The 26622-nt window shown below is 42.4% G+C and overlaps 1 protein-coding gene across 1 annotated transcript in view; it reads right to left on the bottom strand.

Annotated features, from left to right (window-relative positions):
• LOC121573386 (lysosome membrane protein 2) overlaps window positions 1–11591 on the bottom strand; it is a 42855-nt gene extending 31264 nt beyond the window's left edge. The window contains exon 1 of the mRNA XM_041885327.1: window positions 11020–11591. Within this exon, the coding sequence (XP_041741261.1) occupies window positions 11020–11142 (123 nt within the window). The 5' untranslated portion in view covers window positions 11143–11591. The remainder of the gene's footprint in view (window positions 1–11019) is intronic.
• Between the last annotated feature and the right edge of the window lie 15031 nt (window positions 11592–26622).

Raw genomic sequence — 26622 nt, 5'->3', positions numbered from 1 at the left:
TGGCCATAAAAGTTTGTATTACTATATGATTGACAACTATCTATCTATATCTATATCTATATCTATCTATCTATCTATCTATCTATCTATCTATCTATCTATCTATCTATCTATCTATCTATCTATCTATCTATATATATATATATCCATTGCAAGAAGAGAACGTTTAATTACTCAGTGCTAACTTATTGTACATTGACATAAGGTCGTGAATGGGAACGATGTTCTCCTTGGGCAATTCCATGGTAACAAAAACACATTGACTTGAAGAACAGATGCAGATGCAGAGTTTGGTAACAGAATGACGGCACCAACAGCACCTACCTGTTACCAAACTCTGCATCTGCACTGTTCTTCAAGTCAATGTGTCTTTATAACATTTTCTGTGGAAATTGTTAAAAGTAGTCCCTGTGCATAGAGTTGTATGGTGTGTTAAACTTTGCAATCATTGGTTTTTGTTTGACCTACATTTTAAAGATCTGAGTCTCAGCGTCATTCTGTTACCATGGAATTGCCCCCTTTCACTTTATGGGCACATTAACCCTGATGCGAGGAACAGCTTTGTCGCTTTAATGACAGACGACAACTCATTCAAATAATAATATATAATAATATAATATGCCATTTAGCAGACGCTTTTATCCAAAGCGATTTACAGTCATGCGTGCATAATTTTTTTTTGTGTATGGGTGGTCCCGGGGATCGAACCCACTACCTTGGCATTACAAGCGCCGCGCTCTACCAGCTGAGCTACAGAGGACCACACAAATCAAGTTGACTCGGGGTCTTTCAACAGTTCAAACCCATGTTAGGTCATAAATGTCCAATAAATGAGACAAAGGGGCCACACAGTCACCCCTGAGTTACGAGGAACCCTGTCCGCGTTCCAAATGGTACCCTATTCCCTATATAGTGCACCCATAGGGCTCTGGTCACAAGTAGTGCACTAAACAGGGAATAGGGTACCGTTTGGGACGCAACCCCCTTTAATAAGTAACCTAATTAAACAAATACTAAAACTAGGCTAAATAAACATTTGTTGTTTCAACATCTATATTTTGTAAGATACTGTCCTGAGATAAAAGTCCTGACTTGTGTGGTCTATTCTCGGACTGGGTCCGTCACATCAGGATTGTATGTGTGTGTGTGTGTGTCTGTGTGTGTTTGTCTGTGTGTGTGTGTCCCTGTGTGTGTGTGTCTCTGTGTGTGTATGTGCGAGTGTGCGTGCGTGTGTTTGTGTGTCTTCCTGTGTGTGTGTCTCTGTGTGTGTGTCCCTGTGTGTTTGTCTCTGTGTGTGTGTCCCTGTGTGTGTGTCTGTGTGTGTTTCCCTGTGTTTGTCTCTCTGTGTGTGTGTGTGTGTGTGTGTGTGTGTGTGTGTCTGTGTGTGTGTGTGTGTGTTGTCTCTGTGTGTGTGTGTGTGGTCTCTGTGTGTGTGTGTGTGTGTGTGTGTGTGTGTGTGTGTGTGTGTGTGTGTGTGTGTGTGTGTGTGTGTGTGTGTGTGTGTGTGTGTGTGTGTGTGTGTGTGTGTGTGTGTGTGTGTGTGTGTCTCAAATGGATGCAACTGGGATGGCATGTCATGATGTCAGGGTGGCACAACCGTTACCACTTGGTCACATCTGGCTTATTTCATGGCTGACTCCTAAGTTCTAGAACCCTTGTCTGTGGCCCCATTGGCTGACTCCTGAGATCTAGAACCCTGGGGAGCACTACTTCAGCACCACTCCAGATAATGTGGGCTATGTGTCGGTTTGTTTGAGCAACTTGGCCTAAGTCATTGAAAGAGCTCGTGGAACAAGGGGTGAGAGGTCAGGTTACTTTGAGTGGAAGCATGTCAGGCCACCGAGTCCTCTGTATTAGCTGATCACGTCACAGTGTGGCTCTGCTCAGTTGGCATGAGGCAATCCTTATGGTCAATCTAAAAGGTAAATCTCAAAGGTGACCTTTGACATTCTTAAGGTCATTAAGGTCAATGTCAAAGGTGTTTATGCCAGACTCATGTGACATATTTCTTCTTGACATGGTACTAACAACACCAAGATCGTCACTAGAAACACCAAGGTCGGCACTAGCAACTCCAAGGTCAGCACTAGCAACAGCAAGGTCGTCACTAGCAACACCAAGGTCGTCATTAGCAACACCAAGGTCGTCACTAGCAACACCAAGGTCGGCACTAGCAACTCCAAGGTCAGCACTAGCAACAGCAAGGTCGTCACTAGCAACACCAAGGTCGTCATTAGCAACACCAAGGTCGTCACTAGCAACACCAAGGTCGTCATTAGCAACACCAAGGTTGGCACTAGCAACTCCAAGGTCTCGTAATGCTAGCTTTGGAAAATGTTGGTCCCCACACTATAGATTTATAATTTAGGAGTTTTGAAAATATTAAACAGAAAGCACAAGCCAATAAGGTTAAATTACATAAGGACTAATTACCCATAAGGGAAACAGCAAGATAAAGTTTCTGACCTCTTTGCGACCACAACCCATTTAATCACATGTCCAGTGTGTGTATACCAAACACAGATTAACCATATACACTCAGAGATAGACCAGTTCAGCAGTCCATTAATCCGTTGGTGTGTGTAAGTGTGTGTGTGTGCTGTGGGGTTGAAGCTACAAACCCATAGGCAGTGGTTCCCAACGTTTTTTCGGTTACTGTACCACCAGCTTAATTTTTCTCTGCCGGGAGTACCCCCTCGTGCATTTTACAAGTAGGCTTTTGGACTCATGTCTTCTCAAGTACCCCCTGTGGATAGGCCAAGCACACCCAGTGGTCCACGTACCCCTGGTTGGGAACCACTGGTGTTTCGGGGCGGCAGGTAGCTTAGTGGTTAAGAGCGTTGTGCCAGTAATTGAAAGGTTGCTGGTTCTAATCCCCGAGCTGACTAGGTGAAAAATCTGTCGATGTGCCCTTGAGCAAGGCACTTAACCCTAATTGCTCCTGTAAGTCGCTCTGGATAAGAGCGTCTGCTAAATGACTAAACATTTTTAACAATTGTTTGTGGACCTGTCAAAAGCTGTTCATGATTATCTTAGTGACAGAACTCAGGCCATCGTGATTGATGGGGTTCAGTCCGAATTTCTTGAAGTACATAAAGGTACCGGGACCTGTTGCATTCACTATTTCTAGAAATGCTTTTGGTCAATCTGTTAAAAATGGTCAATTCCATCTATATGCGGATGGTACCGTATGTACGCAATTGCCCCGACTGCTGACGTTGGTGTGACATGGCCACTGTCCCGTTGTGCAGGAAGCCCTTACTGATTTAAAACTCGTACTTAATACAAATACATGTTGTTTTTAAGTTCTCGTAAGATTGTCTCAGATGGATTACATCTTCACGCATCGGATGGTTCTCTAACCGAACGAGTCCCTGCATACAAATACCTTGGTATTTGGATTGATAATGATTTATCGTTAAAAAAAACATACGACTGAGCTTGTCAAGAAACTAAGATTTAAAGTTGGCTTTTTTTTTTACAGAAACAGATCTTGTCTCTCTCTAGTCAGCAGGAGGAAGATTGTGCATTCAACCTTTCTAGCTGTTTTTGACGATCGTGATACTATTTATCAAAGAGCAGCTGTCGATACTCCTAAACCCCTGGAGGCCGTTTTTCACAGCGGTTGGCTGGACCTCTTTCAAGTCACGTAGATCACGTTATTACGCTCTTTTTGTTTACAAAAACTTCACAAACTTCTGACTTACCTAACATCACTGTTAAGATTTAAAATGACAAGTTACCAAACCCGTTCACAGGGTCGGTTAACTCTGGAGACTCCTTTTTTTTGTCTACAGAATTAGGTAAATCAGCCTTTGGTTTCCTTGCGCCTTGCGTGTGGAATGATCTACAATGCACTTTAAATTTGGAGGAATTGGTGCCTCTAGGGCATTTCAGATGGTTGTTAGGGGACCTTTTTACTGTCTGTTTTTTATGATTGTGTTTTGCTTAGTCCTCCTGGACAGCTAACAGTTTAGTCCTCCTGGACAGCTAACATCTTAGTCCTGCTGGACAGCTAACATCTTAGTCCTCCTGGACAGATAACATCTTAGTCCTGCTGGACAGCTAACACCTTTGTCCTCCTGGACAGCTAACATCTTAGTCCTGCTGGTCAGATAACATCTTAGTCCTCCTGGACAGATAACATCTTAGTCCTGCTGGACAGATAACATCTTAGTCCTCCTGGACAGCTAACATCTTAGTCCTCCTGGACAGATAACATCTTAGTCCTCCTGGACAGATAACATCTTAGTCCTGCTGGACAGATAACATCTTAGTCCTCCTGGACAGCTAACATCTTAGTCCTCCTGGACAGCTAACATCTTAGTCCTCCTGGACAGCTAACATCTTAGTCCTGCTGGACAGATAACATCTTAGTCCTCCTGGACAGCTAACATCTTAGTCCTCCTGGACAGCTAACATCTTAGTCCTCCTGGACAGATAACATCTTAGTCCTGCTGGACAGCTAACATCTTAGTCCTTCTGGACAGCTAACATCTTAGTCCTGCTGGACAGATAACATCTTAGTCCTCCTGGACAGCTAACATCTTAGTCCTCCTGGACAGCTAACATCTTAGTCCTGCTGGACAGCTAACATCTTAGTCCTCCTGGACAGCTAACATCTTAGTCCTCCTGGACAGATAACATCTTAGTCCTGCTGGACAGCTAACATCTTAGTCCTCCTGGACAGCTAACATCTTAGTCCTGCTGGACAGATAACATCTTAGTCCTCCTGGACAGCTAACATCTTAGTCCTCCTGGACAGCTAACATCTTAGTCCTGCTGGACAGCTAACATCTTAGTCCTCCTGGACAGCTAACATCTTAGTCCTCCTGGACAGATAACATCTTAGTCCTGCTGGACAGCTAACATCTTAGTCCTCCTGGACAGCTAACATCTTAGTCCTGCTGGACAGATAACATCTTAGTCCTCCTGGACAGATAACATCTTAGTCCTGCTGGACAGCTAACATCTTAGTCCTCCTGGACAGCTAACATCTTAGTCCTCCTGGACAGATAACATCTTAGTCCTCCTGGACAGCTAACATCTTAGTCCTCCTGGACAGCTAACATCTTAGTCCTGCTGGACAGATAACATCTTGGTCATGCTGGACAGCTAACATCTTAGTCCTCCTGGACAGATAACATCTTAGTCTTCCTGGACAGCTAACATCTTAGTCCTCCTGGACAGCTAACATCTTAGTCCTCCTGGACAGCTAACAGTTTAGTCCTGCTGGACAGCTAACAGTGTTTAATCCGTTAATACAGTATATTCTATTCATATTGCGTTAAATTCTCAGGCTCTCACTCTCTCTCTCTCACTCTTCTCTCTCTCACTCTTTTTCGATACATGGAAGGCACAGTACTAGACAGTTTGGATGGGATGAAATTCAGTTCGGTGGGAACTGTGACATTGTGGATTGTTATACACTGCATGTGACCATAACCATAACCTTGAGTGGGAACTGATTGTGAGAAAGGCAACACAGTAGTCATGTTATGATGCAGGTTGGAACCGTGCCATGAAGATAGAACACTACTGTAAACGGAATCTCACAGGCTTCTCACACCAACAAACACTGCAAAAAAAAAAAAATCAAGTTAATTCAACTAATTATTATTTAGTAACGGGTTCAACTGGCTTTTTTTTAGTTTTTAGTTTAAAATGTTTAGTTGGCCCAAACTTAGCTCCAACTTGAGAAAATGTAGTAAAAAAATGTTGTGAGTAGGGACAGCCACACAAAGTGCTTTTAACATACAATGTTTTCAAACTACATACAGTACACTAGATGACCAACAGTATGTGGAAACCTGCTCGTCAAACATCTCATTCCAAAATCACGGGCATTAACATGGAGTTGGTCCCCCCTTTGCTGCTATAACGGCCTCCACTCTTCTGGGAAGGCTTTCCACTAGATGTTGGAGCATTGCTGCAGGGACTTGCTTCCATTCAGCCACAAGAGCATTAGTGAGGTAGGGCACTGATGTTGGGCGATTAGGCCTGGCTCGCAGTCAGCGTTCCAAATCTTCCCAAAGGTGTTCGATGGGGTTGAGGTCAGGGCTCTATGCAGGCCAGTCAAGTTCTTCCACACCGATCTCGACAAACTATTTCTGTATGGACCTCTTTTTGTGCACGGGGGCATTGTCATGCTGAAACAGGAAAGGGCCTTCCCCAAACTGTTGCCACAAAGTTGGAAGCACAGAATCATCTAGAATGTCATTGTATGCTGTAGCGTTAAGATTTCCCCTTCACTGTAACTAAGGGTCCTAGCCCGAACCATGAAAAACAGCCCCAGACCATTATTCCTCCTCCACCAAACTTTACAGTTGGCACTATGCATTGGGGCAGGTAGCATTCTCCTGGCATCCGCCAAACCCAGATTCGTCCGTCGGACTGCCAGGTGGTGAAGCGTGATTAATCACTCCAGAGAACGCGTTTCCACTGCTCCAGAGTCCAATGTCGGTGAGATTTACACCACTCCAGCCGACACTTGGCATTGCGCATGGTGATCTTAGGCTTGTGTGCGGCTGCTCAGCCATTGAAACCCAATTCACAAAGCTCCCGACGAACAGTTCTTGTGCTGACGTTGCTTCCAGAGGCAGTTTGGAACTCGGTAGTGAGTGTTGCAACCGAGGACTGCTCCAGAGTCGACATATTTTTGTATATATAGTGTTTCTGACATACGTTGACATACAGTACATGCTTACATTGTGCACGTTAATTATTATTCAAAATGTCCTCCCCTGGGATTTGACCTCACAACCTCTTGGTTCACGGGATTCCTGTCTTCCTGCTTTGCCCCCATGTCTGTCAATGATTGATTTCACCTGTATTGCTACACTTTGCACTTCAAAGTAAATCTCAGCTCTGTTAAAAGTACACTCAAGAAAAACTATTTTATTTAGGATAGTGATTAAGGAGTAACATTAAAAACAGAAAACCCTCAAATAAGTCAATAAGTAAATCAAGTCAATGATGAGAAAATTGTCCGAATAACTGACAACTGACACAGGCATGATGGAGTAGCAGGAATATCGGGACGCTGTGAACCAAGCGGTTGTGAGTTCAAATCCTGGGTAAGGATGAGTTGAATAATAATTACTGTATAAATGACCAATGTCAATGTGTGTCATATTTGTATATTGAAAACATTGTATGTTAAAAGCACTCTGAAGTTGGAGCTACATTTCGGCCAACTAAAAATGTTAAGTTCAGGTAACACTTTCACCAAAAAGTGGAGTAGTGTAAAAAAGGCTGTGGAACCAGTTACTAAATAATTATTAGTTGAATCAACTAGATTTATTTTACAGTGAACAGAGATGCCCTGATGATAGAACGCTACTGTAAACGGAATCTCACGGGCTTCTCACACCAACCAACAGAGACGCTACTAGGTGTTAGGTCATGTCTAATTCATCCAGGTAGTGTTTATCATACTGTGATTAATGATGACAGGTGTTTATGAAGGTACTCTGTACAGTAAAAACCTAAATGGTTTATGCTAAGCTCAGCTGGTAGAGCACGGCGCTTGTAACGCCAAGGTAGTGGGTTCGATCCCCGGGACCACCCATACACAAAAATGTATGCACGCACGACTGTAAGTCGCTTTGGATAAAAGCGTCTGCTAAATGGCATATTATTATTATTATTATTACCATATATACAGTACAGTATATTTCAACAGATTGAGTGTGCAGAGATTAGTGGAACATGTAACAATTTAACCTCTGAATTCAATTATTTCTTCAACCCGTCCTACACTTGTAGGATTGTCTGAGAAAATGACTCCAGTTCTCACCCAAAGCTTTTCCCGGAACCTTTCCTCACTTGCTTACTAACCGTTGTGGTCCTCTGTAGCTCAATTGGTAGAGCATGGTGCTTGTAACACCAGGGTAGTGGGTTCGATCCCCGGGACCACCCATACGTAAAAATGTATGCACACATGACTGTAAGTCGCTTTGGATAAAAGCGTCTGCTAAATGGCTTATTATTATTATTTGTCCCATCCAGGCTTGGTACTTAAAGGAGTGAGGGGGACACTGTGTATGTGAATAAAGCATATACAGTTATACTCATATTTATTTATTTATGTACAGTTAAAAATCTTTGACCTTGCACATCCACTGTTGACTGACTAACGACTTCTGTAGCAAGGCCAAGAAATCCTCTACACCAGGGGTCGGCAACAGGTGAGTCCGTGGGCCAAAACCGTCCCGCAAGTATTTTTTTTTGGGCCCCCCCTCCAAAGTTTTTAATCATCTTTTTAATTTTTAATTACAGTTTTTGGTCAAAAAAGTATAAAATCACTAGGAATTCAGCAAAAAAACTAATGTAATTTAGGAAACCTGTTCCCAAGTATTCCCACAAAATAAAAAGAAAGAGACGTGATCATGTCTCAATGTAATAATCAAGGTATGAAATTATTGTTATCTTCTTTTGGCTTAGTTGTGGTCAATTTGCGGCGTACAAATTATTATAATTATTTTCCAGCTATTTGCTCCAACAAAACACGGCCCGGGGCTGAATCTAGTAGCCTACACCACGCCCCAATCCCCACACGCAAAACCAGGCAGGAAGTCTCTGTGGAATCTGATGCCAGATGGAGAGGATTTGAAAACATCAGTCACACTATGCATGCTCTAGGCTGTATCCCAAATGCCACTCTACTACCTACAGCTGGGCTCTGGTCAAAAGTAGTGCACTATAGTATATTGGGAATAGGGTGCCATTTGGGGCGCACAGACTTCCATGAACCTAGCTTCAGTCACACTATGCATCCTCTCCTTCCCTCCACTGAACCCACGGCTGTAGCATCTTGATTCAATCAACAGCTGCTTAACTCAAGGGGTGCATTACCCCCCTGTTATTGTTCCCTCTGCCTCCCCCTGACCTATCTCTGCCTAAAAGTAATTTGCTTGGGGCGGTGGCCTAGCTTTGTGCTGGGCTGGGTTGGAGCACCAGAGGGCTGCCTGCATGGGCTAAAGCATCGTTAGTTATTCTTAGCTGTGGAATACCTCATCTGCAACCAACTGCAAGGAACCTCGTCTGACATATGGTGAAATGTTGTATGAACAGCTTTAAAACAAATCGCTTTAGAATCCTAAATATTTGGAACACAGAACTCTACGCTGTCATTCTCTACATTCCATTACTGTAAACTTATTCTAAGTTATATGAAATGTTGTCATTACCTAGTTCTTCAACATATACTACAAGAGGTTGAATACTTGATAAATTGTGAAAACGAACATGCGGTATTATATCTGCTTGACCACACACACACAACATGTGGACAATTGGACATATAATAATGCCATGCTGTTTGCCACATGTGAGACAGGCCTGTGTCACAAAAGGCACCCTATTCCCTATGTAGTGCACTACTCCACTGCCCATAGGGCTCTGGTCAAAAGTAGTGCACTATATAGGGGAATAGGGTACCATTTGGGACACACAGAGGAGATGTTGAGATGCCTCATATAACTCCTTCTCATCCAGCTCAGGAAAATGCTTCTGACTGAAGCTGCTTCAATGAGAGCATGGAAAATACATATCAGTGGCATTGAACAGTAGCACTAACCACAACAACAACAACAACAACAACAACAAAGCGATGATATATCATGTAATCTTACAACAAAGGTTTATCATATCATATGTGGTCCTCTGTAGCTCAATTGGTAGAGCATGGCGCTTGTAACGCCAGGGTAGTGGGTTCGATCCCCGGGACCACCCATACGTAAAAATGTATGCACACATGACTGTAAGTCGCTTTGGATAAAAGCGTCTGCTAAATGGCATATTATTATTATTATATCAATAAGGACTGAATGCCATTGTCAACAAAGGACTCCAATCTGTATTTTTCAATTAGACAAGTCAATGTTTTGTTTGTTAGGCTTCCTGGATAGTTTAGTGTGTCAAATTATACACCCTTTGAGACAAGATTGACTGAAAACTGAAATTGGGATAATGTAATGATGACGAAGGGTCTATAATGCATATTCACATGAATGTACCTAGCTACCCTCGTGTTCAACAACAATGAATTGTATTATTATTATTATTATTAATTATTATTATTATTATTATTAATTATTATAATGATATCCAAAATCGTAGTATTTGTCAACATACAGTATCATTTCAATATCATCTGTGTAAATATAAAATATTTACATTAATAATAGTATAGGTTACTGCTCCTTCCCTGCAGGAGCTAAATGTTGATGCCTATTTTCCCTCTTCAGTACTGGGTTGATATACCAGAGGAGAGAAGCAGCTGGGCTGATATCTGAGACAGAGGCAGCTCCTAGTTCAGGGTTCTTCAATTCCGGTCCTGGAGGGCCGAAACACCTCTGTTTTTCATCCTCTCCTTCTAATCAGGGGCTGATTCAGACCTGGAACACCAGGTGAGTGCAATTAACTACCAGGTAGAAATAAAAAAACAGAAGTGTTTCGGCCGTCCAGGACCGGAATTGAAGAACCCTGTGACCTAGTTCATGCACCTTCATCATTGTAATGCTCTTATATTCACCATCTACCAACTCTCTTATGGGATTGATTTTCAAACAGAGGAACACTGAAGGATAATACACTCATTGGAATGCACAGGCTTGGCGTTGATGATGGCAGAAAGGACTAGGGAAGAAATGCTGATCTTTGATCTGTTGTTTTAGATAGACCATTTATTCTTAACAGTTAGGCCTACTGTGCGTAACAAAACGATGTTCCCCCTCATTTTTGGTCTATTGGTCTGGTCGAACAGTCTGTCCATTGATTCTGAGAGTGAGTAGCAGCTGCGGTTCGTTGGACAACTTCACAAGGGGATGTATGACTTAGTTCTCGGGACTCCAATCAATTAGTTACTCTGATCAGAGGATTTTCAGTCTCTACAAATATTATTTCTACTGAAGCTGTAGGCCTATGAATGAAAACATCTCATGACTTACAACATTGTTATAACACCGCAAATATACAATACAAATGACTTAACTTCTGTATAATAAATACTTTTACCTTTTTTAACCGGTTATGGATTAAAGTTTGAAATACTTGAGCCACAACCAAGCCAATCCCCATGATCAGCAGAAGGGCGCAGACAATCCCGACTCCATAAATCGCACAAGATCTTCGCGTCATGATGTAGGTGACTCGGAGACAACAGTGCGTAAAAAGTTCGAACACGGCGTAGAAGAAGCGGAGGGTGATGCAGTTGAAACGTGGCTACTGAGCCTGCTGTGTATTTATCTGCAAGTTACCTTCACTGTGCATAAATTAACAAAGAAACTTCTTCAAAGTTGACCTTGTTGACTGATCTTTGTGGTCAGTTTTTCCGCTGGTTTCTGCAAGATGTGGTAGAATTTATATTCTGCAGTAGCGACCGTTATTTTATCGGGTTATTCTAGTCCACGAATGAATGATAACGGTAATCGCTCCTTTATTCTTATTAGTTTGTAGTCGGTCCAAGAAAGGAAAAGTAAGCTAACTTTAGCTATCCGCTTTCTGGGTAATAATGACAAATATATTTAACAGCAAAAGAAGGTCGGCTGCAGTCCGGGGTGGTGAAAATGTAGTAAGCTGTATAAAACATGCCAGTGGATATTTGTAGCTTCCTAGAAGGTCACACGTGTGCCCTCTGTGCTCTAGCGAATGTTTGATTGGTCACAACTCAACGGCTGTTGTCTCCCCTCAACACGTCAGTGTGATTACAGGCTGGGGCTGTGGTCTCAGAGCGTTTCGTATTATTCTGTACATAAATCCGAGACACTGCATTTAGTATGATGTTATGTTTCGTATGGTATGTATTTATTTGTGGATGTCCATCACCCATTTCGTATAATATGTTACGAATTAGGCTACAATTCGTATTATATATTATGAATTTGCAAAACATAATATAAACTCAGCAACAAAAAAAAAGTCATCTCACTGTCAACTGCGTTTATTTTCAGCAAACTTAACATGTGTAAATATTTGTATGAACAACAGACATAAACTGAACAAGTTCCACAGACATGTGACTAACAGAAATGTAATAATGTGTGGGGGGGGTCAAAATCAAAAGTAACAGTCAGTATCTGGTGTGGCCACCAGCTGCATTAAGTACTGCAGGGCATCTCCTCCTCATGGACTGCACCAGATTTGCCAGTTCTTGCTGTGGGATGTTACCCCACTCTTCCACCAAGGCACCTGCAAGTTCCCTGACATTTCTGGGGGGAATGGCCCTAGACCTCACCCTCCAATCCAAAAGGTCCCAGACGTGCTCAATGGGATTGAGATCCGGGCTCTTCGCTGGCCATGGCAGAACACTGACATTCCTGTCTTGCAGGAAATCACGCACAGAATGAGCAGTATGGCTGGTGGCATTGTCATGCTGGAGGGTCATGTCAGGATGAGCCTGCAGGAAGGGTACCACATGAGGGAGGAGGATGTCTGTAACGCACAGCGTTGAGATTGCCTGCAATGACAAGCTCAGTCCGATGATGCTGTGACACATCGGCCCAGATCATGACAGACCCTCCACCTCCAAATCGATCCCTCTCCAGAGTACAGGCCTCGGTGTAACGCTCATTCCTTTGACGATAAACACGAATCCGACCATCACCCCTGGTGAGACAAAACCACGACTCGTCAGTGAAGAGCACTTTTTGTCAGTCCTGTCTGGTCCAGCGACGGTGGGTTTGTGCCCATAGGTGACGTTGTTGCCGGTGATTTCTGGTGAAGACCTGTCTTACAACAGGCCTACAAGCCCTCAGTCCAGCCTCTCTCAGCCTATTGCGGACAGTCTGAGCACTGATGGAGGGATTGTGCGTTCCTGGTGTAACTCGGGCAGTTGTTGTTGCCATCTTTCTTTTGGAGTCAGTAGAAAGACCTCTTTAGTGTCCTACGTTTTCATAACTGTGACCTTAATTGCCTACCGTCTGTAAGCTGTTAGTGTCTTAACGACCGTTCCACAGGTGCATGTTCATTAATTGTTTATGGTTCATTGAACAAGCATGGAAGACAGTGTTTAAACCCTTAAACCCTTAAACCCTGCTACAAGACCATGATGCTTGCCTACGAAGCTGTGAGGGGAACGGCACCTCCGTACCTTCAGGCTCTGATCAGTCCCTACACCCAAACGAGGGCACTGTGTTCATCCACCTCTGGCCTGCTAGCTCCCCTACCTCTGCGGAAGCATAGTTCCCGCTCAGCCCAGTCAAAACTGTTCGCTGCTCTGGCACCCCAATGGTGGAACAAGCTCCCTCACGACGCCAGGACAGCGGAGTCACACACCACCTTCCGGAGACATTTGAAACCCCACCTCTTTAAGGAATACCTGGGATAGGATAAAGTAATCCTTCTCCCCCCCCTTACACATTGTAAAGTGGTTATCCCACTGGCTATAAGGTGAATGCACCTATTTGTAAGTCGCTCTGGATAAGAGCGTCTGCTAAATGACGTAAATGTAAATGTTAATACAATGAAGATCTGTGAAGTTATTTGAATTTTCACGAATTATCTTTGAAAGACAGGGTCCTGAAAAAGGGACATTTCTTTTTTTGCTGAGTTTATGTTATGAATTTGCTTAACTGGGGCTGTGGTCTCAGAGAATGTCTTATTATTCTGTACATCAATCCAAGACACACCATTTAAGTCCCCTGTAGCTCAGTTGGTAGAGCATGGCGCTTGCAACGCCAGGGTTGTGTGTTCGTAAAATGTAGTATATGTCCATCACCCATTTCGTATAATATGTAATGAATTTAAAATTGTATTATATGTTACAAATGAGAAAAACATACAATATGTTACAAATTTGCAAAACGTACTATATGTTATGAATTCTAGCTAGGTGGCTAGGTGGCTAACGTTAGCTAGGCTAGGGGTTAGGGTTAGGGGTTAGGGTTATGTTTAGGAGTTAGGTTAAAGGGTTAAGGTTAGGGGAAGGGTTAGCTAAAAGGGTTAAGGTTAGGGTTAGGGCAAGGGTTAGCTAACATGCTAAGTAGCTATTTGAAAAGTAGCTAAAAAAGTAGTATCTAGTTAAAAAGTTGCTAATTAGCTAAAATGGTAAAGTTGTCCATGATGAGATTCAAACTCGCAACCTTTGGGTTGCTAGACGTTCACGTTATACGCCCACCGATCCACCTCGGCTAACCACCCTACTTTCGTTTTTGTCTTAAGTAACCATCTGTCTTATGTAATCATACAAAATATAACATTACTATGTTATGTCTAGTGTATGAGACCAGGCTGCACCCCAGGGTTGGCTGGCTAGACACACACAAATTGTGGGCCCATAAACTTCACCCAAATCAACATAAAGAAATATTACACAACCAAGTACTTCTCACAGCCTCAGGAACATGCTTCATTATGGTGCATAAAAATGAGCTGAATAAAATATTTAGAATTCATAAACAATTATCAACCTGGAGATAAGTTAATATTTTAGTTGAATTTTTATGTTGTTTCAAACCAACCGTGTGCATGGGATTGAAATGATTTGATATCAAATGCTTCATTTTAACACTTCATTTTAAGGGGTCCTTATAACAGTGTGATTACATTTGTAATTACACTGTAACAAGTATTGTAATTAAGTGTAATAGTTCATAGTTACAGTGTAATAACAACATGTAACTGGTGGTAATTACAATCTGTAATTACAAGGGGTGTAACAACGAATGCTTGTTACCATACCTGTTACAAATCTTAATAGTTTCTGATAGCATCCCAACACGCCAATATTTCAGCCTGCACAAAACCACGTGATAAGTGTTAGCCAATTGAAAACCGACCACCTCATTGACACGACCAAAGACAGTACAGAGAGGCTAAAACTGCTTGTCCAATAGAGAGAGAGAATTGGTAACGGCGTCTTTTTTTTGTAGGCACTAACTCCGCAATGGTTCATTGGACAAAGCCTATGAGGAAAATGAATGGGGTTTTTTGGATAAATGCCGAAAATAATGTATGTGGGAAACACAGGCTTAGGAGATTTTATACATTTTGTTCTATGAGATAATCTTCATCAACTACCATCACTTTTTTGTGAATTTTTGAAGAATTTATGTTTTGTTTTTTTAATCACGTAAACAACATAAAGGCTTGATAATTCATAAAGGTCATGTTAACTGGCGGCAGGTAGCTTAGTGGGTAAGAGCGTTGTGCCAGTAACCGAAAGGTCGCTGGTTCTAATCCCCGAGCCGACTAGGTGAAAAATCTGTCGATGTGCCCTTAAGCAAGGCACTTAACCCTAATTGCTCCTGTAAGTCGCTCTGGATAAGAGCGTCTGCTAAATGACGTAAATGTAAATGTTAACTATTATTTCATAGAACAAAACATATAAGATCTCCTAAGCCTGTGTTAACCTCAGACCTTCTTTTCTGCGTTTATTCCAAAACCCTATTCTTTCCCCATTCATTTTTTCCCATAGGGATGGCTGAACGAACCAGAGGTTAGTAATTTCTGGGTTTTAGGACTACAAGATGGTGAGCTCTACAGAAATCCCCGAACACACTTGTAGGCGATGTCATGGCGACGTGTAGAAACACTTCATCGGGTCTAACTGTCATGTCCAGTTCGTCAAAACAAAGGCACTCCTTCGATATAAAGTTGTTTTTGACTTAAATTAAAATGTGTCAGTTTGTCACTTTCACGAGGTTGGAGTAGTAACATGTTAAACTACTTAAGACATTGAATCGGCTCCAATCTAGGCTGTGCCTTTAAATTTTTCACTTCTCATCATGAACTTCTCTAACCCTAAACCTCGGCCTGGTCTGTTTTGTCTGTTTCGCAAACATTCCCGGAAGTCTTGTGATGTGACACAACTCTGCAATAAAGGTCTGTGCTATCCGAGATCCTTCGTGCTTCCATATCCCATTGAAGTTTACATTTAAAATGGTTACGGTAAGGGTTAAGGTTAGGGTTAGGTAAGGGTTATGGTTAAGGTTAGGTTAAGGGTAGGGGTTAAGGTTAGGGTTTCAGGTAGGGACATCCCAAGGATTCTGGATAGCAGTAACCCTGCAAGAAAGAGCTAGAGCTCTGGATTCTGATGCCCAGGCCCAATGGCAAACATTTCAAAAAACCTTTCATTTCAAAAATAATTTTACAGTGCATTTGTCAATGGGTCAATTACTTTAACCATCAATTAAAACATTTTGGACACATAAACAAGTTATGGTACAAATTGTGAGATAGTCATTAGTGTTTGCCAAATTGTAATAAGATTGGTTGAATAATGGTTTTTAAATGCACTAAAAATTATCATAAGGCAAACTCTTATTCCATAATGTAACCTTGCAAGGGTTTCACTGTTGAGGAACATTCTCACTTTTGGATGGGATACATTGGTGCAATTATTTATTTATGACATTATTAAGGCATCATGTCATGATCTGTCATGATGTCATGATCAACACGCTATATGTGTCTGCACAAGATAGCGATGACCTCAAAGGTCACACGTGTTGATACTGACGTCATGTAACAGTGCGCAAAGAAAGGGGTTGAGAAGAAGGTAATTGTGCAAAATCCAGACATGAAAGATTGCTGCGAAATAAAAAGTATTGTAGGTCAAAAATGTCAACACAGGAGAGGGAAAGTATGTTTTCCATGCAATTTGTTTAGCTTTTTTGGATACATGAATTCTGCTGGACGATTTAGCATAGGTAGTTAGCTAGCATTTGCTAGCTAGCTAGCCTAGTGTTGGCTAGCTAGCTAACTGTAGGTAGCAAACATTAGCTGGCGTTTTTGTTGGGCCTACCAACTAGGCTAGCTAGCCAGCTACAGTAGTTACCATCTACAGCAGGGGTCGCCACAGGTCGATCGCAAGCTACCAGTAAGTCTAGATGCACAATTAAAGGCTCAAAAATCCAAATTTGTTAGTTTTCTTCCAGACCTAAAAAAAAAGGTAGAGTGGCTTCAGAAAGTATTCACCCCCCCTTTGCATTTTTTCTATTTTGTTGCCTTACAACCTGGAATTAAAATGGATTTTGGGGAGGGGTTGAATAATTTCATTTACATAACATGCCTACCAATTTGAAGATGCAAAATATGTTTTATTGTGAAACAAACAAGAAACTAGACAAAAAAACGGAAAACTTGAGTGTCAATACTTTATAGAGCCACCTTCTGCAGCAATTACAGCTGCAAGCATTTTTTATTTATTTAATCAATTTTAGAATAAGGCTGTAATGTAACAAAATGTGGAAAAAGTCAAGGGGTCTGAATACTTTCCGAAAACACAGTGCAGTACTTTTTAACGTTTATTTTTAACGTTAGCTAGGCTCGATGGTCTTATCTTCCCTGAACCTTGAACCAAGTATGCCAAGACTATGAAGATTATATATTCTGAATCAGGGGTGGATGGAGAAAAATCCACCCTTTTTATTTGTTTTATTTTTTATAATACGATTTCAATCTTCAATAGCTCTTACACAAAGCGTACCATGATTATGAACATTATATTTTCTGAAACGGGTGAGGATGTACAAAATTCCACATATTTTTTTGTTGCTGTTGAAATTTTGATTTTCAGTCTTCAATGGCTCATACGCAATGCCATGACTATGAAAATGACATTCTGAATCGGGGGAGGATAGACAAGCATGAACTTTTAAAAGTTTTTTTTTTAGCTTTCAATCTTCAATAGCTCTTACACAAAGCGTGCCATGACAATGAAAATTATATATTCTGAATCGGGGGAGGATGGGGAAAAAAATCAAGTTTCTGTAATTTTTTGTTGTTGCTTTCAATCTTCAATAGCTCTTACACGAAGTGTGCCATGACTATGAAAATGATATATTCTGAATCGGGGGAGGATGGACAAAAATCCACAGCTTTTTTGTTGTTGTCGAAATTTAGATTTTCAATCTTCAATGTCTCTTACGCAAAGCCATGAATATGAAAATGATATATTCTGAATCGGGGGAGGATAGACAAAATTCACAGTTTTTAATTTTAATTTTTTAGCTTTCAATCTTCATTAGCTCTTACACAAAGCGTGCCATGGCTATGATGAAAATGATATATTCTGAATCGGGGGAGGATGGACAAAAATCCCCAGCTTTCAATTTTTTTATTTTTTTAGGTGTTCTTTAGGGGGCTTCAATGGCTCTTACACTTATGAAAATGATATATTCTGAATCGGTGAAGGGTGGACAAAAATGCACGTTTTTGTGTATTGTATTATAAATATATATATATATATATATTTAGGGGGTAGATCAGTTTTAATATTTGTTTTTGCTTTCAATCTTCAATAGCTCTTACACGAAGTGTGCCATGACTATGAAAACGATATATTCTGAATCGGGGAAGGATGGACAAAAATCCTCTGCTTTTATTTGTTGTTGAAATGTACATTTTTAAAAAATGTTGAGGAGAGAAAACCGAATATCCGCAGAATATCCAATATAAAACACATTTTTACCGAGGTCTATTGATGCTAGATGGTTACCACAACAACTAGCTAGGTAGCTATATGCCTAAACTATAGAAATCATGATTATAACTAGGGGCCAAGTGTCTAATGCTAAATTGTCATACATTCTTCGTCTCAGACTCCAGGATTAGAAAATGCTTATAAGAAAGAAACAGATGAAAACAGAGACAGAGTTGTCGATTTCCATCGTTACTTGGTGGTCCTCTGTAGCTCAGCTGGTAGAGCACGGCGCTTGTAACGCCAGGGTAGTGGGTTCGATCCCTGGGACCACCCATACGTAAAAATGTATGCGCACATGACTGTAAGTTGCTTTGGATAAAAGCGTCTGCTAAATGGCTTATTATTGTTACTTGTAAATGTTAAAAAATTAAGAAAAAGACAGACCCATTTTTCTAACTTGGCTATCTCGGCTACTCACTATACTATGGGCTACAGATTTAAGTCACCTCTAGAATAGTGACTTTTACGTTATTGAGTAGTGCCTATATCTCTGTTTAATCAAATTATTAATATATTTGTCTTTTTACATGTTGCAATAAAGTTGACTAAAGTAGAAGCTCATCTTTGTTTGTAGGTATTTTCACTTGGTAATAAGTAATTATATAGAAATTGCTCATAGCTAACTGTAAAGTTACACTTTCACTTTAAATAGCTAAATCCTGTGTAACACCTAGCGACAACCTTGTGCTTATATTACAGATATGTACTCTGTGGGTGTATTAGTGTGTTTATTTTCTCACTTAATGGGGTGGCTCTTTTAGAAGCTGATGATTAGATTGTCGGAATGGGGAATGTACTTTTATAGGTACACAATAATTACAAGTAAGTACACCTCAAGATACACTTCATTTTAACTAGCTGAATCCTGTGTAACACGTGTAGTGTCTGAGGAATTATGACTTTGCTGACGTTTTCAAATGGAACCTGAGAGGAGGTTTATTCAGCTTAGAGGAAGCATCTGGGGAGCAGTTTTAGGAGGACACCCCATAGAACAGAGGAAGTCTGTTGTGTGGAGACAGGGGATTGGTTGGTAGGAAGAACCACCCATATCAGATTACATAGGATATATACCACAGTTAAGACAAAGGAAGACAGAATAATCAGATTAGAGATGGGGCGATTATTCTCCAGGTATCTGCAGGTATCTGTAAATCGACGCTGTAACCCTTTGTTATGAATAAACCTTTATGATGAAAATACAGCGTCAGCGGGTTCTCCTTGGTCATCACAGCATAATTAGCAACGTTTACTCGACACAACACACACCTAGTAATTAAATTGTAATTATGCAGATATGACATGCACTCTGTGGGTGTACTCGTGTGTTTTAGTTTGTCACTTGGATGGTGCTTCCAGAAGCCTTAAAATAACGACCAGGTTGTCAGGATGGGTAATGTACTACAGAAATACACATTAATTACAAGTAAGTAGCCCTGAAGATACACTTCATTTAAAAGTAGCCAAATCCTGTGTAACACCAAGTGAGTACATTGTACTGATGCAGATATTACATGGACTCTGTGATGTACTCTGTGATGTACTCTGTGCTGTACTCTGTGCTGTACTCTGTGATGTACTCTGTGATGTACTCTGTGGGTTTATCCTCTCACTTGGATGGCAAGGAGGTTTCAGGTTGTCATAATGGGTAACGTACACATTCATCCTAAAATTAAAAAATATATATATAATCTGGGATGACACCCGTATGGTAGACCTCGGTCGGTGAGGTTGACCTAACTCCGATCTGTTTTTGTGAACCCAACAAAATTAACCCAGATGGTACACTTTTGGGGGACAAGTGCTAGCAACGACGTTCATTGGAGGTTATGAAGAGTGGGGCATTAACGGGTAGATAATTTAGACCCTATTGTGCCTCCAAACTTTTAATCTCTGACACCCAGCGAATCTGTCCACAAGCGATGACAACCTGGTGACAATTATTTACGAAATCGGATGCAGCTGAGAAGAAACTAGACAGTAAATTGGACAACAAACGCTCGTTACCGTGCTTGTCACAAATGGGCAAGTTTCCACTAAATTCATCAATACTTGTTACAGTGTAATTACACATGTAATTACACTGTAATTAAGGACCTCTTAAAATGAAGTGTTACCGATCAAACTATAGGGGCAATTTAGGGTTGGAAATGGGAACTCCTATAAAATGTCAAATTATTTGGAAAACTCTATTTTTCTAACTTCGGACAAAGAGTGATGATGAGGGGGTCCTCTGAGCCAAATATATACTTATAGAGGAGGGTTGAATAAGTGCAGTACCAATTTATTACACAGATATAGAGGGCCTCGGGGCGAAATAGACAGTTATTTCCCAAGAATGAATTATGTGCAGGAATCATATTACAGGGGGTCAATGAGGGGGTAGGACACCTCCATAACAAAACCAGGGCCACCACCCCATGTTTTGTGAGTGAGAGTATCAGCACAAGCGGATAATCAACATGGAGCCCATCCTGTCTCACATGAGAGAGCCTCTGACCTGTCCTAGACAACACTGTAATTTACAGTCTTCCCACCGCTGCTGTGTGGAGCAACACGTCTGGCCAACTGAGACTACAGTTAACAAGGTTATCGCTATCTAGTGGACTAAACGATACACTGCCGTCTGAAAGAGGTACATGTTCTACACTAGCTAGTGATACCTACTGTGTATTAAAACAGGGCAGGTGTAAAACTTCTGGTATCACCACATATCTGCTGCTGACTTTTCTTTCCTGATATAGATGTTTTCACAATTTCTTCAATTTATTGATTTGTATCCCCACCATAAGCAAATCAACCAAATCAACCCAATCAACCCAATCAACCAAATCAACCCAATCAACCAAATCAACCCAAATTGACATTAAAATTCCATGCATATTTTGACTGAAGAGAGCATTTACACACAAAATAAGAAAAGGTCAATCACTAGGTCAAAACCAAACCCCTTAGTTTTAATTGCCGTGTAGACTACATAACCTAGCGTCCATCCTCTCTGTCCCCTGACGTGGTTTTTGGGCCTATAGAAGTCTGAAGCTGTTGTTACTAAAGTGGTCACTAAACCACCCTGCTACCTCTGTCATCAACCCTGTGGGCCCTGCTGAAAGTAGTGCACTGCATAAGGAATAGGCTGTCATTTGGAACACAACCACAGTCCTATCTCCCCCGACAACCATGGAACTCCAAACACACACACACACACAGTGCCTCACTAAACCACCCTGCTACCTCTGTCATCAACCCTGTGGGTGTCACGTCCGTTGTGTAAAGGATCGGACCAAGGTGCAGCGTGGTACGCGTACATAGTCGTTTATTTTAATAAACACCGACAAACTAACAAAATCCAATGGAACGTGAAGTTCAAGAGGCTAAACATCCAACAAGCCAAACAGAAACAAGATCCCACAACTAAAGGTAGGCAAAATGGCTGCCTAAGTATGATCCCCAATCAGAGACAACGATCGACAGCTGCCTCTGATTGGGAACCACACCCGGCCAACATAGAAATAGATAAACTAGATTATATCCAAATCACACCCTGACCTAACCAAACAGAGAATACAGGTGATCTCTAAGGTCAGGGCGTGACAGTACCCCCCCCACACAAAGGTGCGGACTTCGGCCGCAAAAACCTGACTCATTAGGGGAGGGTCCGGGTGGGCATCTAGCCTCGGTGGCGGCTCCGGCTCCGGGCGCGACGTCGGTCTTAACCTCTTCTCCCATCCTGCCTCCCCTTTGCATGCCCGGTCCGGTCTGGACCCCAGCGCGATGCTCCCCCTCTCAGTCCTCCCACAATGCACCAAGCCCTGTCTGGACTCTGGTGTGGGAAACCCCGACCCTGGAGAGGGGCTGACGTCTGGTTCCGGCTTGGCAGTCCTCCCTCGATGCACCAAGCCCTGTCTGGACCCTGGTGTGAGCACCGGTGAAGTGGACTGCCCCGGCTCTGGTAAGGAGCAGATAACCGGAGCTGGACTAGGCACCGGTGGAACGGACTGCTCTGACACTGGAGTGAAGCAGCTGACCGGAGCTGGACTAGGCACTGGTGGAGCGGACTGCTCTGGCACTGGAGTGGAGCAGCTGACCGGAGCTGGACTAAGGCACCGGTGGAGCGGACTGCTCTGGCACAGGAGTGGAGCAGCTGACCAGCACTGGACTAGGCACCGGTGGAGCGGACTGCTCCGGCACAGGAGTGGAGCAGCTGACCGGAGCTGGACTGGGCACCGGTGGAGCGGACTGCTCTGGCACAGGAGTGGAGCAGCTGACCGGCGCTGGACACTCTGGACTGCAGACTGTCGCTGGAGGCTCTGGACAGCAGACCGTCGCTGGAGGCTCTGGACTGCAGACCGTCGCTGGAGGCTCTGGACTGCAGACCGTCGCTGGAGGCTCTGGACTGCAGACCGTCGCAGGAGGCGCGGGGCATGGACCATCACAGGAGGCTTCGTGCCATGGATCATCACTGGAGGCTTCGTGCCATGGATCATCACTGGAGGCTTCGTGCCATGGATCATCACTGGAGCCCGGCAAGTGCGGGGTGCTGGCACAGGACGCACTGGGCTGTGAAGGTGCACTGGCGGCACGGTGCGTAGAGCTGGCGCAGGATATACTGTGCCGTGGAGGCACACTGGAGGTCTGGAGCGTAGGGCACAACCCGTCCTGGCTGGATGCTCACTTTAGCACTTACCAAGCGCACCGGGCTGTGAATGCGCACTGGAGACATAGTGCGTATCACCGCATCACAGGGTGCCTGAACGGTCACCCGCTCCCTAAAGCGAGTGCGGGGAGTTGGCTCTGGTCTGAAACCTGGCTCCGCCAACCACCCCGTGTGCCCCCCACCCAAAAATAAAATGTCTTGGGGCTTCCTTCGTTGTCGCTGTTGATCCTTTCCTGCCTGGGCTTCTTCCTTCGCCCAGGTTCCCTTTCCGGCTAATATCTCCTCCCATGTCCAGAATGTTTTCCCCACCTGTGTCCAGCATGTCTGCTCCTCCTGGCCACGCTGCTTGGTCCGTTGGTGGTGGGATCTTCTGTCACGTCCGTTGTGTAAAGGATCGGACCAAGGTGCAGCGTGGTATGCGTACATAGTCGTTTATTTTAATAAACACCGACAAACTAACAAAATCCAACAGAACGTGAAGTTCAAGAGGCTAAACATCCAACAAGCCAACCAGAAACAAGATCCCAGAACATAGGTAGGCAAAATGGCTGCCTAAGTATGATCCTCAATCAGAGACAACGATCGACAGCTGCCTCTGATTGGGAACCACACCCGGCCAACATAGAAATAGATCAACTAGATTATATCCAAATCACACCCTGACCTAACCAAACAGAGAATACAGGTGATCTCTAAGGTCAGGGAGTGACAGTGGGCCCTGGTGAAAGTAGTGCACTACATAAGGAATAGGGTGTCATTTTGAACATAACCTCTGTCCTATCTCCTCCGACAACCATGGAACTCCAAACACACACACAGTGCCTTCGGAAAGTATTCAGACCCCTGGACTTCTTCCACACTTTGTTACGTTACAGCCTTATTCTAAAATTGATTAAATAAATAAAAAATCCTCAGTAATCTACACATAATTCCCCATAATGACAAAGTGAAAACTGGTTTTTAGACATTTTTGCAAATTAATAAAAAATACAAAACATAAATACCTTATTTACATAAGTATTCTGACCCTTTGCTATGAGACTCGAAATTGAGCTCAGGTGCATCCTGTTTCCATTCATCATCCTTGAGATGTTTCTACAACTTCATTGGAGTCCACTTGTGGTAAATTCAATTGATTGGACATTATTTGGAAAGGCACACACCTGTCTATATTAGGTCCCACAGTTGACAGTGCATGTCAGAGCAAAAACCAAGCCATGAGGTCGAAGGAATTGTCCGTAGCGCTCGCTCCAAGACAGGATTGTGTCGAGGCACAGTTCTGGGGAAGGGTAAAAAACTAAATGTTCAGCATTGAAGGTCCCCAAGAACACAGTGGCATTCTCCATCATTCTTAAATGGAAGAAGTTTGGAACCACCAAGACTCTTCCTAGAGCTGGCCGCCTGGCCAAACTGAGCAATCGGGGGAGAAGGGCCTTGGTCAGGGAGGTGACCAAGAACCCGATGGTCACTCTAACATAGCTCTAGAGTTCCTCTGTGGAGATGGGAGAACCTTTCAGGCCTTTATGGTAGAGTGGCCAGACGGCAGCCACACCTCAGTAAAAGGCACATGACAGCCGACTTGGAGTTTGTCATAAGTCACCTAAAGACTCTCAGACCATGAGAAACAAGATTCTCTGGTCTGATGAAACCAAGATTGAACTCTTTGGCCTGAATGCTTCTGGAGGAAACCTGGCACCATCGCTACGGTGAAGCTTGGTGGTGGCAGCATCATGCTGTGGGGATGTTTTTCAGCGGCAGGGACTGGGAGACTTGTCAGGATCGAGGCAAAGATGAACAGAGCAAAGTACAGAGAGATCCTTGATGAAAACCTGCTCCAGAGTGCTCATGGCCTCAGACTGGGGCGAAGGTTGACCTTCCAACAGAACAATGACCCTAAGCCCACAGCCAAGACAACGCAGGAGTGGCTTCGGGACAAGTCTCTGAATGTCCTTGAGTGGCCCAGCCAGAGCCCAGACTTAAACCCGATCGAACATCTCTGGAGAGACCTGAAAATAGCTGTGCAGCAACGCTCCCCATCCAACCTGACAGTATACAAATACATGTGTGCCAAGCTTGTAGCGTCATACCCAAGAAGACTCGATGCTGTAATCACTGCCAAAGGTGATTCAACAAAGTACTGAGTAAAGGGTCTGAATACTTATGTAAATGTGATATTTCAGTTTTTTTTTATTTATAAATTAGCAAACATTTCTAAAAATCTGTTTTTGCTTTGTCATTATGGGGTATTGTGTGTAGATTGATGAGGACAAAAACCGATTTAATCAATTTTAGATTAAGGCTGTAACGTAATAAAATGTGGAAAAATTGAAGAGGTCTGAATACTGTATGTCACGAAGGGTGTGATTAACAAAATATAATAAGGTTGGGGGTGATAGCTTTCACACAGCGTTGAGAATGCTCAATTTAGTATTTCATGTCTTCCTTTGTTTTATTGTTAGTCAGACCCAAGCTGCAAGTCTTGGCTCACTCCTGTGACTGGCATGGATGACTACTAGCCAGGCTGCCATGTTTGGCTTGACAATGACAGCAATGGAGTTGGCAAGAGCACAATCAGACTTAGGACCAGGCTAGATGACTGCATATTTCTGTTCTTTACTCTACTGCATGTGAAAAGCAGGATGGTTGCTGCACCAGACCATGCCCCCATCATGACCCCCATCTATTATACTGAGAGAGAGGGTGTTTAGGGGGTTGTTGATCCAGGGACTTGTTCTTTCTTCTTTCTCTAATATGTAACAGTGTAACCTCTGAATTATTTCTCTAATATGTTACAGTGTAACCTCTGAATTATTTCTCTAATATGTTACAGTGTAACCTCTGAATTCTTTCTCTAATATGTAACAGTGTAACCTCTGAATTATTTCTCTAATATGTTACAGTGTAACCTCTGAATTCTTTCTCTATGTTACAGTGTAACCTCTGAATTCTTTCTCTAATATGTAACAATGTAACCTCTGAATTCTTTCTCTAATATGTAACAATGTAACCTCTGAATTCTTTCTCTAATATGTTACAGTGTAACCTCTGAATTCTTTCTCTAATATGTTACAGTGTAACCTCTGAATTCTTTCTCTAATATGTTACAGTGTAACCTCTGAATTCTTTCTCTAATATGTTACAGTGTAACCTCTGAATTCTTTCTCTAATATGTAACAATGTAACCTCTGAATTCTTTCTCTAATATGTTACAGTGTAACCTCTGAATTCTTTCTCTAATATGTTACAGTGTAACCTCTGAATTCTTTCTCTAATATGTAACAATGTAACCTCTGAATTCTTTCTCTAATATGTTACAGTGTAACCTCTGAATTCTTTCTCTAATATGTTACAGTGTAACCTCTGAATTATTTCTCTAATATGTTACAGTGTAACCTCTGAATTCTTTCTCTAATATGTTACAGTGCAACCTCTGAATTCTTTCTCTAATATGTTACAGTGTAACCTCTGAATTCTTTCTCTAATATGTTACAGTGTAACCTCTGAATTCTTTCTCTAATATGTAACAATGTAACCTCTGAATTAT

This window comes from Coregonus clupeaformis, chromosome 9 (assembly GCF_020615455.1).
Source record: "Coregonus clupeaformis isolate EN_2021a chromosome 9, ASM2061545v1, whole genome shotgun sequence".
NCBI classification, from domain to species: Eukaryota; Metazoa; Chordata; class Actinopteri; order Salmoniformes; family Salmonidae; genus Coregonus; species Coregonus clupeaformis.
This window is presented reverse-complemented; position numbering and strand designations above follow the sequence as displayed.